The 16,603-nt window shown below is 45.1% G+C and overlaps 1 protein-coding gene across 1 annotated transcript in view; it reads left to right on the forward strand.

Moving 5' to 3' along the window:
* The window catches only part of RARRES1 (retinoic acid receptor responder 1), a 43,126-nt gene that overhangs the window by 13,367 nt on the left and 13,156 nt on the right, over positions 1 to 16,603 (forward strand). Inside the window, exons 3-4 of the mRNA XM_005907360.2 lie at positions 13,090 to 13,152; positions 15,467 to 15,650. Coding sequence (XP_005907422.2) covers positions 13,090 to 13,152; positions 15,467 to 15,650 — 247 coding nt within the window. The remainder of the gene's footprint in view (positions 1 to 13,089; positions 13,153 to 15,466; positions 15,651 to 16,603) is intronic.

Raw genomic sequence — 16,603 nt, forward strand, 5'->3', positions numbered from 1 at the left:
CCCTTGTTGCTTCTTCCCATATCTAGAATTTTACTGTTACAGTTATTTTATATAGAGTTATATATGTGATCAATTGCCTCAAGACATTTAGCCATCATTAATTTTTTTCAGTGGCCTGGTTGTGCATTGGGTAATGAAAGAGACAATAGTCTTGTGAAATAGAATATAGGTAATACAGCTAGTAACATTAATAAAATACAGCAGAGAAAGACACAAGGCATAAATAATTTGAAAACAGCAAGAGAAAAAATTAAAACAATGATTAGTGTAACTAGTTGTAATCTGTTCGCAATAAGCCATCAAGTTCACAGGGGAGCCAGCTGGATAAGCCAAATTTTGGAAGGATCATGTAGAGAGAAAAGGATAAATATTTCACCTTTGTTTACAAAGGTATATTTTATCAGCTTGTAGATCAAAAAGAGTATAAGAGGAAAGATTTTCTGGAAAACAAACATTAAAAATCAGAATATTTCAGAAGTCATAAAATTGTAAATCATATTTATCAATTCGTTCAGTTCTGTGTAATTCCAGTTGATTTGTATGAAGTCATCAGGTTTTCCATTAGAGTTTTGTAATTTCTTACTGAGTTCAGTGGTATGATCTCAAAGTTATCAGAAACAAATTTGTCAAAAAGCTCTTTTTATGAATCCTCTTGAAAATCCTCATTTTGTAAAAGCATTAGAGTAAAACAATGATTGTCTATAAATGACAAAAGACTTAAAATGGCATGGTTAAAGATCTGTTCACAATATAATTGACAAGAAACTTATTTTTGTGGTGAACAACCTTTTAAAGATAATGACTAGAATTATAACTGATAACAGTGTATTAGGGCACATCAGATTTTTAGGAATTCTGTATAACTTTTGGAATGACTACATTAATGACTTTTACCCATAAAATAAGAAGGTTTTGCTACACTTAGTTGATAGTGCTACCCATGTAATTTAACATGCCAGATAAACCTAATTAATCTCTCCGGGACGCTTCAGGGGTCCTTTGAAACATCCCAAAGTTAGCTGGGGGTCAAAAGAATCTTAATTAGAATTTGATACTTGGGAAGTTTGTTCTTTTTTTTTAAAATGTCAAGTTTTTAAACACTTGATCAAATAGGATCATAGGTCACTGAAGCAATGCTTATTCACTCAACTAAAGAGACAATAAAAGATATTTAAGGCAAATGACAGATCATGTAGAAGGCAGAGCAACTCACAATCTGTTACCAAAAATAGTTCATAAGAAAACTCTATTCTCATAAAAGAGAGAGAAAACCAAACTCCAGTCTTGCACCAGCCCACCCTCAACAACAAAATTTACTTACCTAATTAAATTCAATCCAAACGGAACCATGCACAGAATAACTTTGTCAGAGCAGCCTTCCTACAATTCTTCTACAGCTTTCTATATCCATTTTAGTTTGTCCCTATAGACTACCTGGGTCAGGAAGCCCCCCCTGGAGAAGGGAATGACAACCCACTCCAGTATTGTCTGGAGAATTCCACAGACAGAGGAGCCTGGTGGGCTACAGTCCATGGATGGCAAAGAGTCAGACACAACTGAAAGTCTAAGAAAGGAAAGATCTTTGATGTACAGGTAGATGCAACAAAGCTTAGGGTGACAAAAGCCCCTGAGAGTTGCCTCAGCCAGACGAAGTCTTCTCAGAACCCCAGTCTATTCCGTGGGTTGCCAGTTGTGCACCATATGTGTACCTTCCAGATGGTAGAGACCAAACTGCCAACACACACACACACACACACACACACACACACACGCTTAAGAAAATCAGGTAGAGCATTTACATCTTAAAGACACAGGGAGAGAAATGCAAGTTTCTCCTAGAAGGGCTTTTGTTTCTGAATTCTGAAAAGATATTTTATCGAGTAGGCTCTTTCTAGCTGCATACACACTTAAAAATGAGTTTCAGAATGTTAAAAGAGCCCCAGTTTGACCATTTTGGGTTGAGAGCTCCTAGTATAGTTATTCCAGTCAAGTGAGTATTTGCAAGTATAAATTTCCATATGTGTTGTACATGAACCTGGCTGGGGTGTTAGTTGGAGGCTGGCCATCTATTGCTCTTTTGTTTTGAAAGCTTTGGTCCCCGTTGTAAAGTCAGTTTGCCCAGATAAAATGCTAGCGGCAATCCTGTCGCGGACCTGTGTGCTTTTTGCAAGCTTAACTCCGCTAGATGTCACCCCAGAGTCGATCCAGCTCTCACGTGTCTCAGTTTCTCCTTCTGGTAGTGTAAGACCACTCTGAGTGCTCCGGTCACTGAGTGGCCAGCTCGTAGGCTCATCCCTGGCAGAGCAAGTTTTTAATTAAAATGTGTGGGTTTCCCTATAGGGACAGCTGCATGGTATGAGGACGTGCTTCCAGCACTCCCACAAGTTTCTCAATTGCCTGAGAAAGCCCACTGGGAGATCTCCTTCCTTGGAGCTGAAAGCTCTCATGAGATATCTTCAATTTTATTCTGAAGAACTCTATTAAAATAGCCAATCCAAGTTAAAACAACAGGCAAGCTTCCCACCTAATTACACAGTCCAACCCTACTGAGTGTCTTTCAACTGAGGATAACCCAGGTACCTCTTCTTGAAACTAAGTTTTCAGGATAATCTTGGAGGCAAGAGGAGGTTAACACCACCGAGTAAAACTTAGGACCCTCAGCCACTGCTGGGAGAGCTACAAGCCAGGAGAGATTCACCCACATTTGTCTGTACTCTTGTTGCCGGCCAGAATCTTAGCTTTCTCTGCCCACTGAAGCCAAACAAAAGATACAGAGACAGAGCTTCGAGGAAGTAGAAAGGTGGCTTTAATTCTCAGCCGGTGGAGAGGGGAACACAGTAGGCTTATACCTCAAGATCTGTGCACCCCCCTCCCCCGCAGCCTGCGCTATGGGGAGTCTAGGGGCTTATGTAAGATGAGGGCTCGCAGTCAGGAGTCGGCGATGAGTAACAAAAGGGTTAGCATCTTGATTGTTTCCTCTTGCATTGTTTCAAAGACAGTCATAGTCTGCGTCAGTAACCCAGTCACTGAGTCTGGCGGTTGGCTGGCTCTGTGGCCTTCTGTAAAAAGAGGAACTATAAGGGGAAGAGGGTTGTAGGGGTAAACACCAGGTCCAGGATGCATTTAGCATAGAGCCAAAGGAAAATAGGTGTGAAGTATAGCTCCTGCAGGGGCTTCCCTGGTAGCTCAACTTGTAAAGAATCCACCTGCAATGAGGGAAACCCCGATTCGATTCCTGGGTCAGGAAGATCCCCTGGAGAAGGGATAGGCTACCCATGCCAGTATTATTGGGCTTCCCTGGTGGTTCAGATGGCAAAGAATCTGCCAGCAATGCAGAAGACCTGAGTTTGATCCCTGGGTTGGGAAGATCCCCTGGAGGAGGCATGGCAGCCCATTCCAGTATTCTTGCCTTGTTCAAAATTCCCAAGGACAGAGGAGCCTGGAGGGCTGCAGTCCATGGGGTCACAAAGAGTTGGACACGACTGAGTGACTAAGCACAGTCACAGCACAGTGGCTAAGCACAGCTGACACAGCACCACTGCAGAGTTAGAAGGCAGAAAAGCAAACTTATTTGCAGACCCGCAGAGTTAGCAGTTAAAGTAAAAAAAAAAAAAAAAAGCTAGGGGATGTTCAGGCCTGCTCACTGTTGTGCTTAATCTTCTTTGTTGTCAGGAAAGGGAAAGAAAAAAAAACTCACTCCTCTTCTTGTCGTTTTCACTGCGACTCTCTCTGAGGAGGCAGGCTGGGCTAAGAGGCCACTGCTGCTACCTCGGCTCCGGATCCTGGTGAAGCAGAGAAGCCTGCACTGGGTCCCTTCATTGGCCACCAGATCTGTCAACTGAAGAAATACATAACCTAAGAGCTGAGAAGTTTGTTTTCTTTGGTGGACTCACTGAGGACTACAGCCCAGGATACAGCCTCTCAGATTGTGCTGAGGGGCTGTTTCAAAGAGGTGAGGGAGGAGCCTGGAGATGTAGGAGTTTTTTTCTGGGGGGGAAAATGTCAAATATCCAAAGATTACAAGATTACTGTTATTCACAAATACAGACATTTCAAGTTAGAGTTTAGAGCTTGTATATGTATGGGAAGATGCAGGAGTCTGGGCTCATTGAAATCATTCCTTTGATAGACACCTCAACTATTTAGGACCAGTGTCCTGCTTTTCTCCTTCCTGAATCCCCCTCAGGGCGCACTGTAGGGGCTTTATGGCTGCAGTATTTTTTGTTTACTGATATGGTAGGCGACTCTCTTTGTCTACACCATTCATCCCCCTCCCTTGGGGAACTTGGAGAAGGGCTGATGTATCTTCTTCTGTCTTTGTTTTCTTCTCTTTAATTTGATTGCGTCAGGTCTTCGTTGCAGCCTGTGGGATCTAGTTCCCTGACCAGGGATCAAACCGCATGCCCCCTGCATTGGGAACACTGAGTCAGTCACTGGACTACCAGGGAAGTCTCTGTAAGTGTTCTTATGAGAGATACTGTTGCTGTGTGTGCAAATTTTTATTTAAAACATTTTCGTAAGTGGTATGCTGTGCATTTTCCTGTGTCTGCTGTTTTCACTTCCTGCCTTGAGGGTCTCTCTTAGTTGCTCTAAGTATGGCTAGTTGGCTACCTCTCCCCGCTGTGATCTGTGGTGGTTGTTCAGTCGCTAAGTTGTGTCCAGTTTTTATGACCCCATGGACTGCAGCATGCCAGGCTTCCCTGTCCTTCACTATCTCCTGGAGTTTGCTCAAACTCACATCCATCGAGTCAGTGATGCCGCCCAACTAGCTCATCCTCTGTCTCCCCCTTCTCCTCCTTCCCTTCTGTGTAGCACCCCCATTCTACCTGCCTACCCCCCAGGGAGGCACAGCAGATCGTCTCCAACTTCCCACCACACACAGAATGCCTCAAGGAACATCCTCCCATAAGTCCCCTGTTACAGTATCACCGTTTCTCTGGGATACACACCTGGAAGTAGTTATTGGATCATAAAAGCATGTATAATCTTGATTTGACTGAGTCATTCAGACTGCCCCCCAGCCGGGCTGCACCGGGCTACCTCCCACCAGCCATGAACCCCCAGCCCTGGCCAACAGGTTGGCCTTATGCACTTTCTCATTCATTGCCAATGTCACAGTTGCGCAGTGGTCCCTCCCTGCTTCTTTAGCTGCGTCTCATAATTACTCACTTGTGTTCAGGCCTTCAGAGCTCTGTTAACCCAGGTAAGACATGTGATATGCTTAGAGCCACACCCAGCACAGGCCCTAGAGGGTATATGTTATTGTTCTATAAATATAAGCATCCTTTAAATGATGGTAGATTTAATAACGTTGTCCTAACACAAACTGTGAATTCTAGTGATTATTTCTGACCTTGAATAATGTATTTGGCTGACCATGTTGGCCTGCGAGTTCACATCCACATCTGTCCACCATACGCTTCCCTGCATTTCTGCCATCCCCACCTTGGTTCATCCCACATCCTTCCCTGCGGAATGTTTGCCAGCCACTCACAGTCATCCTGCTTCCCAGATGGCACAGATGGTAAAGAATCTGCTTTACAACATGGCAGGTTTGATCCCTGGGTCAGAAAGGTCCCCTGGAGAACGGAATGGCTATCCAGTATTCTTGCCTGGGAAATCTCATGGACAGAGGAGCCTGGTGAGCTACAACCCGTGGGGTCTCAAAGAGTCAGACACGAATGAACATGTCCATACATACCATGATCCTGACATCCCCAAAGTTAATTCCTTCCTAACTTCAGAGTTCAGCTTAAAATGTCACTTTTCTGGCCCCCAGACTAGATCACTTCTCCAGTTATCCTTTCATAGCTCCTAAGTCATCCATGACCACATAATCAGCTGTACCATGAACTATTTGAAGTCCTTCTCCTGTGCCCTGACTGCCCTGAGGGCAGCTGTGACAGTCTCTTCCCTGTCCTCCTGCTCCCAGCCCTGTTTCACGTTAGGAACTCCTGGGGTGCATGTTGAACTACAGAGACCTCTTCATCACAGGATAGTTTAATCAGAGACAGCCAAGGGAGTACACAGCCCTAAAGTGGCCTGAGGAGCGTGAGACACTTATCCCAGATGGCCCTGACAGGTCTTCCAAGGCTGCCACCTTATCTCTGGAGAACCAGCCACGTGGCCTCAGAGGAACTGGTGACTCAGAGGAAGGGAGCCGGGAGAGGGCTTTAGGGGAGATAAAGGGACTGAGTCTTGATAAATGATAAAGTACAACCACAAATATAAAAATCCTGTTTGGGACAAAATGTAGATGTTCTTGCTGATGTTCTTAAGAGTGCCTGATTAGCAAATCGGGAAGGAAAATTACTCTTCAAAAGGACAGCTCCATCCTGACTCAGCTCACAGCCTTGGTTACTCCAGGTGTTTCTTTCCCCGCAAAGAGTAGGTACTGATGCTGTAACTGGGAAGGGTTAATTTTGAATTTACTCTGGATCTGCTCTTGCGACTTTAACCTTTATTTTGCAGCTTTTATTGTTATAAGCATATATGGTGGTCTGCCTCAGGGAAGTAACTTGAGCCGCCCACCTGTGAAGGAAGTGAGGCAAAAACATGGCCCTGCCCGAGGCTTGCCATTCCAGGGCTCATTTACAAGGATTGAATAGCTTTTTACTTTGTTTCCTCATTTCCCCCCGCCCCCCATCTCTGATCCATAAAAGAACCTGCCAGCCAGGCCCCAAAAGATGGTTATTTTGAGATGCTAGCCTGCCATCTTCTCAGTCAGCCGGCTCCTGAATAAAATCCCTTCCTGATCCCAACACCTCGTCTAGGATTCACTGACTCATCTTATGGTGAGCAGAACGAGCTTGGACTCTGTAACCGCTCCTCATTTAGCCTCCATGTGTTTTCAAAAAAAAAATTACAGAGTTAAATAATATCTTAAGTACTCTATTTGAAATATGCACAATTATATCAAGGTTATAGCAGGCTTTTGTGAATTTCTGTGGATAGCAAATAAGTGTGTCCAGTTTATTAGTTATGGAAAGGTGGGTGGTCCTTAAGATTATTCTCAGTATTACCTTCCCGGGGGTATGACAGGAAATGCCACAGCTTCAACCACCACCTCCACTGAATCTCCTTTTATGCCATCCAGCTGCTTCCTGGCCTTCTTCCGTGTCCTGGAGCATGAAGGTGGTGCCACCAACTCTGCTGACCTCTCCTCTTCTTAGCACCTGTGGTGCTGACCCCCAGATAGCAGCCTGAGGGGCATCCTGACTCCTGTGAAGGGGGCTGACCCCAGACCCCTGAGTGGAGGTGAAGGGCAGACTCCTAGGCCATGCGTGGAGCAGGTGGGAGGTCTACAGGGCTGGCGCAGCAAGCAGGTCAAGCCTTAGACCTGCCAGCACACGGAACTGCTGCCTCTGTGTCCGCGTGGCTTAGGGGAGTGTTCTATGTGTTCTTCTAACTCGGGTCAGGTGTTGAGACTTGGAGACAGATGTATGGGGCACCTTGTTCAGCTACCTTCATGCAGGTCCCATTTATACTCTTTAACGGTTCTCTGTGAGCTCCAGGCAGGAGAAAACCAAAGTAAAAAGAAATTGTTGTTTTTCAGTTGCTCAGTTGTGTCTGACTCTTCGTGACCCCATGAACTGTAGCACTCCAGGCTTCCCTGTCCTTCACTATCTCCCAGAGTTTGCTCAAACTATTGTCCATTGAGTTGATGATGCCATCCAACCATCTCATCCTCTGTAGTCCCCTTTTCTTCCTGCCCTCGATCTTTCCCAGCATCAGGGTCTTTTCCAGTGAGTCAGCTCTTCACATCAGGTGGCCAAAGTATTGTAGCATCAGATTCAGCATCAGTCCTTCCAGTGAATATTCAGGACTGATCTCCTTTAGGATGGACTGGTTGGATCTCCTTGCAGTCCAAGGGACTCTCAAGAGTCTTCTCCGACACCACAGTTTGAAAACATCAATTCTTTGCCACTCAGCCTTCTTTATGGTCCAACTTTTCCATACATGACTTCTGGAAAAACCAAACCTTTGACTATAGACCTTTGTTGTCAAAGTAATGTCTCCACTTTTTAATACAGTGTCTAGGTTTGTCATAGCTTTTCTTCCAAGGAGCCAGTGTCTTAGTTTCATGGCTGTAGTCACCATCTGCAGTGATTTTGGAGTCCAAGAAAATAAAATCTTGTCACTGTTTCCATTTTTTTCCCCTACCTATTTGTCACGAAGTGATGGGACTGGCTGCCATAATCTTAGTTTTTTGAATGTTGAGTTTTAAGCCATCTTTTTCACTCTCCTCTTTCACTTTCATCAAGAAGCTCTTTAGATCCTCTTTGCTTTCTGCCATAAGCATGGTGTCATCTGCGTATCTCAGGTTATTGATATTTCTCCGGCAATCTTGATTCCAGCTTGTGCTTCATTCAGCCCAGCATTTCGCATGATGTACTGTGCATATAAGTTAAATAAGCACGGTGACAATATACAGCCTTGCTCGTTCTCTGCAAGCTCCAGACAGGAGAAAACCAAAGTAAAAACAAGCTGTTGTTTTTCAGTCGCTTGATCATGGCTGGCTGTGTCACCCCATGAACCGTAGCACACTAGGCTGATGTTTGAAGCAGTCTGTTGTTCCATATCCGGTTCTAACTGTTACTTCTTGACCTGCATGCAGCTTTCTCAGGAAGCAGGTAAGGTGGTCGGGTATTCCCATCTCTGTTAAGAATTTTCCACAGTTTGTCGTGATCCACACAGTCAAAGGCTTTACCATAGTCAATAAAGCAGAAGTAGATGTTTTTCTGGAATTCCCTTGCCTTTTCTATGATCCAACAGATGTTGGCAATTTGATCTCTGGTTCCTCTGCCTTGTCTAAACCCAGCTTGTACATCTGGATGTTCTCAGTTCACATACTGTTGAAGACTAGCTTGAAGGATTTTGAGCATTACCTTGCTAGCATGTGAAATGAGTGCAGTTGTGGGGTAGTTTAAACATTCTTTGGGATTGGAATGAAAACTGACCTTTCCCGGTCCTGTGGCCAATGCTGAGTTTTCCAAATTTGCTGGCATATTGAGTGCAGCACAAGCTAAATGGAGTCTGGATCTCAGCCTTCCATAGTCTCATCCTTGGGCCAGACCCTACTTCCCAGCACAGTTCTAGCTCTCCCTGATGTGATTTTTTTCAGTTAATTTTTATTGGAGTATAGTTGATTTACAATGTTGTGTTAGCTTCTGCCATATAGCACAGAAAATCAGTTATACATATGCATATATCCACTCTTTTTAAACTTCCTTTCTCCTGTAGGTGATTATAGAGTATTGGGAAGAATTCCATGTGCTGCACAGTAGGTTCTTATTAGTTATATATAGTAGTATGAATACGTCAGTCTCAGTCTCCCAGATTATCCCTCTCTCCTCATGTGCCCTTTGGTGACCATAAGCTTGTTGTCTACATCTGTGACTCTATTTCTGTTTTGTAAATAGGTTCATTTTGATCATTTTTTAGATTCCACATACAAGCAATATCGTATGATATTTGTTTTTCCCTGACTTACTTCCTTCAGTATGGCAATCTCTAGGTCCATCCCCGTTGCAGTGAATGATAGTATTTCCTTCTGTTCATGGCTGAGTAGTAGTCCACTGTGTGTATGTGCCACGTCTTCCCCATTCCTCTGTTGATGGACATTGAGGTCGCTTCGTAAACAGTGCTGCAGTGAACACTGGGGTGCAGGTATTTTTCAGATTAGGGTTTTCTCTGGGTATATGCCCAGGAGTGGGATTGCTGGGTCATATGGTAGTTCTGTTTTTGGTTTTTATAGGAATCCCTATACTGTTCTCCATAGTGGCTGCACCAGTTTATATTCCCACCAACATTTACAGGTGGGTTTCCTTTTCTCCATACCCTCTCCAGCATTTATTGTTTGTAGACTTTTTGATGATGGCCATTCCGACCAGTGTGAGGTGAACACTCATTTGCGTGTCTCTAATAATTAACAACATTGAGCATCTTTTCATGTGCTTTTTGGCCATCTGTATGTCTTCTTTGGAGAAATGTCTATTTAGATCTTCTGCCCAGTTTTTGGTTGAGCTGTTTGTTTTTTTGATATTGAGCTATATGAGCTGCTTGTGCATTTTGAAGATTAATTCTTTTAATTCTGTGTGGGCTTTTCGAGCTGTGGCATGTGGGCTCAGTAGCTGCAGTGCATAGGCTTAGTTGCTCCACAGCATGTGGGATCCCAGTTTCCCGACCAGCAATTGAACGCTTGTCCCCTGCCCTGGAAGGTGGATTCCTAACCACTGGACCACCAGGGAAGGTACCTGTAGTGTAGTTTCAGATCAGGGAGCCTGATTCCTCCAGCTCCATTTTTCTTTCTCAGGATTGCTTTGCTATTCAAGGTCATTTGTGTTTCCCTACAAATTACAAAAATTTTTGTTCTATGAAAAATGCCATTGGTAATTGATAGGGATTGCATTGATGCAGTTGTGATTAGGATAGTTTCCTTATTTTTTTTGATCTTTCATTGTTAGTGTGTAGAAATGCAAGATTTCTGTGTATTGTATACTGCAGCTTTGCGGGGAGGGATGGTGTGACTTGTAGGATCTTAGTTCCCCAACCAGGGATTGAACCTGGGCCCTCTGCAGTGAAGGCACAAATCCTTACCACTGGACCGTCAGAGAATTTCCATGTATCCTGCAACTTTACCAAATTCACTGATGAGCTCTAGTCATTTTCTGGTGGCGTCTTTAGGATTTTCTGTGTATAGTATCATGTCATCCACAAACAGTGACAATTTTACTTCTTTTCCAATTTGGATTCCTCTAATTTTTTTCTTCTCAGATTGCTGTGGCTAGGACTTCCAAAACTATGTTGAATAAATGTGGCGAGAGTGGACAGCTTTGTCTTGTTCCTGATCTTAGAGGAAATGCTTTTAGCTTTTCGCTATTGAGTATGATGTTAGCTGTGGGTTTGAACAGGTTTTAATAACAATACAAATAGTGAGCACTGGACTTTTACCCTGACCAAGGCACCATCTAAAGTCTGTCGTGCTTTACTCTGCACAACAGCCGGAGCGCTGCAATATGTTTACTTTACTGGGGTTCCCACATACTTTGGGATCAAGTTCCAAGTCCTCTTTACAAAAAATGCTTTTGTGACCTTGCGCCAACATCCCCAGACAGCCTTTTCCCTAGCTTTGCAGCCTTCCCTGAAACGCCAGCCCCTGCCCTCCCTTCCCACGTCTTTGCCTGGCTCCCCTTTGCTCTAGAAAGCTTCCCTAGAGCAAGCGCCCAGCATACATGCCGCTCTGGCCGCATAGGAGAGCTGCACTGCGTGGCTGTTGATGTACCCTTTCCACACAGGGCGCAAGTTTCCAGTCAGGCTGGACAGGATGTTTAATTTCCTTGTATCTCCCTGGTGCCTGGCATACCAGGTGGCCAACAGTGAATGGCTGAGAAGACAGACACGTGTGTATGAATTTTGTAATTTGTATGAATATCTAATGAAATCAGTGTTTCAGCTTCCACCAGAACTTGTTTCGAGATTGAAAATGAGCCCTAAGCACACAACTCTCATGCATGGGCTCTGGGTGCCCCTTGACCCCCAGCAATATCTATACATCCACACATTTAAATATTCCTTATATAAACAATTGCCATAGAATCCTCACTCTCCATTCTCCAGTTTCCCAGAATTTATTTTTTTTTAAACCCTGTGATAGAAATGGATGATATCTCGTCTACTTAAAATAACCATGCTTGGTTTTTGTGTTCCTGGGCTGAAGTTCACAGGAAACAGAGGGAATTCCCTGGTTGTCCAGTGGTTAAGACTCTGCTTCCACTGCAGGGGGACCTGAGTTCGATCCCTGGTTGGGGAACTAAGATCCCGTGCGGCTGTGTTTCCACCTCACCCCCACCTCCCACAAAAGGGAAATGGCTGTTTCCTGAATAACTTAACACTGTGTGGAATAACTTCAGCTCCGGGTGGCAGAAGCTCCTTTTCTTCTCTAGAAAACATTCCTTTTACTGAATGATCATTGTGCTCTTTAAAAAAAAATGATGGCCAATAACAAAGTTCTTCTGAACAGTCTAATGGGCTTCAGTGATATGGATATGTATTCTCTAAAGCTCTGCATTGGAATCAGTTCAAAGGTTTAAAAAGGCTAAATATGCATTTCCAAAGTTTAGAAGCATGCCTACTCGTGAAAGCTCCAAAGTGGAGACCATGATTGCCGTGGTAACTCACCCTGCCCCAGGCTCAGCCCATCACAGAGCTCTCCCACCTCAGGCCTCTCATGTAGATCCACTCTGCGCACCCTGCGTCTGGGTGCTGCTTCCGCACTGTTCCTTTGACCTCAGCTGAGGGCTCCTCCCCCAGACGCCTTCCTTAACTACCACTGTCTTTTCACTTACCACCATCTGAAAACCCATCATTTATTACTGGGTGCATCTTTGTCACCGGATCCTGTTTTCAACTGTAAGTGGCAGGAGGGGGAGCTGCTGAGGCCCGGTGCCCAGCACAGGGCATGGAGGGGCACCGATGGTTGGGGAAGGAAGGAACCCTCTCCTCAACCCTGTGTGCTCACATCTGTTTCTCATCTAGCTGCTCCCACAAAGCCAACTTCTAGTGTCAGGACCAGTTTCCCCCTCTCAACCTTCCTGTTTGTAAGCAGCTGTCAAATCAGCAAGCAGAGTGGCATAACCAGACTAAAATTTGAGATCTTTTCTCCTGGTTAAAAAAAAAAAAAATCGATTTTATTCAGGTATAAGTGCTACAGCTTCCACTTGCATGTCATGTTATCCCAAGAGAGTAAGCGGTTGTTGTTGTTCCGTTGCTGAGTCTCGTCTGACTGTTCGTGATTCCATGGACCGCAGCACGCCAGGCTTCCCTGTCCTTCACCTCTCCCGGAGCTTGCTCAAACTCGTGTCCATTGAGTTGGTGATGCCATCCAACCATCTCGTCCTCTGTTGTCTCCTTCTCCTCCTGCCTTCAATCTTTCCCAGCATCAGGGACTTTATCAATCAGTTGACTTTTTGCATCAGGTGGCCAAATATTGAAGCTTCAACTTCATAATCAGTCCTTCCAATGAATATTCAGGTTTGATTTCCATTAACAGAACTTGCACTTGGCTAAAATTCCATTTCTGTGTTTCAGGTTAATCAGAAGAAGGAATATAAATTTGACCTGGTGTTTACCACAGAATTCTACAGCGCAGAGGTAAGCTGCCATGGTTCGTGAAGTGTCCCATTAGCAATTTTTATGGATTTTTTTTTTAACTGAGAATCTTAATATTGGATTGGCCAAGAAGTTCATTTGGAGTTTTCCATAATAGATGAACAGACTTTTTGATCAAACCTGTATATAGAGGCCTGGAGGTTTACCTGTGTGTGTGTGTTTTCCCGTCCTGCTTCATTTTCTATTTGTTCTCAAGAATCAAAGACTAGAGCTTGGCAGGACAACTTCATGACCTTAAACAGGGTTGCTTTTAACAGTCCACACAGCCATCTTTGTCGCTAGGCAAGTGTTTCGCACCCTAGCATCTGCTGCCCCTCCCTCACATCTCAGAATCCCTGGAGTGACTCACTTCTAAATGTCAGCCTGCTCTTTTCCTGTCAGCTGGTGACATTTCTCGTTAGTGGACTGGCGTAGCAGGAGACCATCTCTGGGAGCTGCCCTGAACAGAGGTATTCTGTAACCCAGAGCAGCCTGTCACGCCGCAGGCACCTTCAGCCTCTCCAGTTGTGACCCAGCAGCCCATGATTCTCCAAGTTTCCTTTCCTCTGCTGTCAAGAAGAGAGTAAACAGGAGATTCAGACAGAAATCAGAGCTGGATGAACTTCCCAGGGCTGGGCCGAGCTGGGAGGCATCAACCAGAACCTGGGTGGAGGGAGCAGCCAAATCCCTCTATGTGGCTCTGAGTCAGGGCAGCAAGGGTGGGCAGGCAGCACCAAGGTGTCTCAGGGAGGCAGCGCTTCAGAGAAGGCAGGGCCCCTCCAGTGGAGGCTTCTGGAAGAAAGCTTCCCAGTATTCAGAGCTGACCAGACAACAGTACGCCAACTTTGCTTATTAACCTAAGAATTAACATTTTCTTAAAGCATAAGGAGGGTGCTTTTGGTTTCTGTGTTGCCAGTGGAGGTGTTCAGTTAAAGCGAAAGGGAAAATGACTACTAGATTATTTTGACCTGCTGTGCTTCTCTGAAGGGCATGGGGAGCTGATGAGGGACTGAGGAGAGTTCTTTCATCTTCAGGCAACTGCTTTGATTCTGTGGGGCCAACTGGGTGGAGGGGGAGAAAAATAAAAGAGGACAACACCCATTTCGTTTCTGCTGCCTTGGAAATAGCTTTGACATCAAGAGCCCACGTGCCAGCCCTGTCTTTTGCCCTTGATAAGCCTCTTCTGGAATGCTCCCTTCACCATTTCGCTGCATGGCACTGATGATTAGGAAAGCCTATTGCAGTTTTTGTGGAGTTTTTGGCTTTAGTTCTAGGAGGGGGAGCTTATTAGGTAAATCTAATCTTGATTACAATTTGTTTGTGGGCTTTTTTTTTTTCTGGTTGTTTTAACTGGGACTCTGCCCAGTTCAAATGACTGTAAAAGGGAAAAGAACTTGGTCAACTGACCAAGTTGTTACAGGAGTTAACTCGGGCCATGAACTTCCTCAAATCAAAGGCCCAGTGGATGGTTTGAATGAACATACATTTTTCTGGGAAGCAGTTCCTTGGCTTTTATTGTTAGATTAAGGAATCAGTGACCTAAAAGAGTAAAGAACTGTCCCAGAAATGAGTCGTGCACTTGACGTCTACTTAAAGCATCCAGCTACCCAGCTCCACGTGTCTCTGGGGGAGATCCCAGAACACTCAGTGTGTCCAGGTTTCAATGTGAGTATAAGCCGACAGCCCTCAGTCACGTGGGTAGTTGGAGCAGCACCACTGGGGTGGTTTGTGCTTCTACTTCTTCCAGATTAGATCTCGGGGCTCTCACAGAGCTAGGGCCCCAGCATCAGATACAGCTCAGGTCCTGGCTGACCACTTACCTACTAGCTGTGACACATGGAGGAGGTTCCTCTTTAAACGTGAGTCTTAATCTGTAAAATTGGAGTAGGAGGACCAAATTCATCCGGCAGCATGATGGTATTGTCACTTGTGTTCATGGAGATCAGCTTCCTCTTGGTCAAAGTTTGCAAGCTTGAGCTCCAAGTGAGCATTACATTGGTCCCAGAGAGCAAAGTACCTGTCCTAGAGTTTTGAGTTGAGCAGCACTCACAGCTGTCAGTGAGTATTTCTTTGGAAAAGGCCCAGCCTTCTTTCCTAAGGGCACCATCAGAAAGCAGGAATTTAAAAGACAGCAAAGGCGAAGATTGTTGTGTTCAGTGTGAGCCCCAAAACCACACTCTACAAAGGAGACCATTACATATGCAGGCCAGGGCATACCTGCCATGTACGGGGAGCTCCCCAGTCTTGTGTTTGTATGTTGGGGTGGGTGCGAAGTGATGAGGAACCATCCTTTTTAATTCCAAAATCTTTATTTCAGGAAGGTGAGAAACGTCTGGGAAAATGTTCTGCTCAAGTATTTTTCAGGAATGAGAAACCCAGACCAGCCGTTAATGTGACATGTACTCAGCTCGTTAAGAAGGAGAGGAGACAGGAAGAGGATTACCAGCTCTACAAGCTCATGAAGCAACTTAAAAGCCCCTTGAATGCAGTCAGCATTCCTGGTATATACCCATCTCTGGAATTTCTATATTCAGGAATGAGTGTCATTACTAAATCTCAAGAAGAATGATTATCTGAAAATTTATTTCCCAAATGGCACTTTAATGACAGAAGGTGGTTTACCTCATTATTTAAACAAAATTCAGAAGTATCCTTTTCCGGTTCTTCTCCTCCAGTACAAGATAGTGACTCCATCAGGAACTATCTGTGCCTGCCCACTTCCACCCCAGACGCGGGCAGGGCAAGAGCTCGACTCCAAAAGAGGTGGAGGTCTTTGTAACAGGACCCACACACAGAAGTGCAGTTTTCAGGGTTGAGCCCAGGAGCCAAGGAGACGTTTCTAGAGGTTTCTGGTGGTGGCTTTGGGAACTTAAAGTGATGAGACCCCATCAAGGGCCTTGGCTATGCCCAGCATCGCGTTCTGCACCAGGGCTGGGTGAGCCGACTGTCTCGGGGCCTTGCTGGGAGGCTGTAGTGGAGTCAAGCTGATCTCATTTTATCCAGAGCTAATGGGCAGTGGTGCCGTCTCTTCTGAGAAATGAACCTTGCCTCTCCAGTGACTCAGCTGAAGTGAAGCAGAGCGCATTTGCTCTGGCACTCAGAGACTCAGCACTTACTGGCAAATCCAATTTCCAAAACCGCAAAGTCATCTCTGCACCTGCACTTAGGCATTAGACTTGACATCTGACCACCACAGTGCTCCCTGTGTCACTCTCTCAGCCTGCTCATTTGCCCGGAGGCTGTGAGAGACCCGTTTCAGCGTGGAGGCCCTGCGGTCCCCATTCATTACTGCGTATGTGTCCCTCCATTACAGGGGCCGAGTGTTCTGACAGACCTGGAGGTAGGATCCTGCTCTTTGCGCTTCTCAAATGCAGAGCTTGGATCGTTCTCATTATAGGTCTCTGACAACTTGGATTAAATCCTGTTCCAAAGAATCAGAATCTCATACTGTAGT

Source organism: Bos mutus, chromosome 1 (assembly GCF_027580195.1).
Source record: "Bos mutus isolate GX-2022 chromosome 1, NWIPB_WYAK_1.1, whole genome shotgun sequence".
In the NCBI taxonomy this organism is placed as follows: Eukaryota; Metazoa; Chordata; class Mammalia; order Artiodactyla; family Bovidae; genus Bos; species Bos mutus.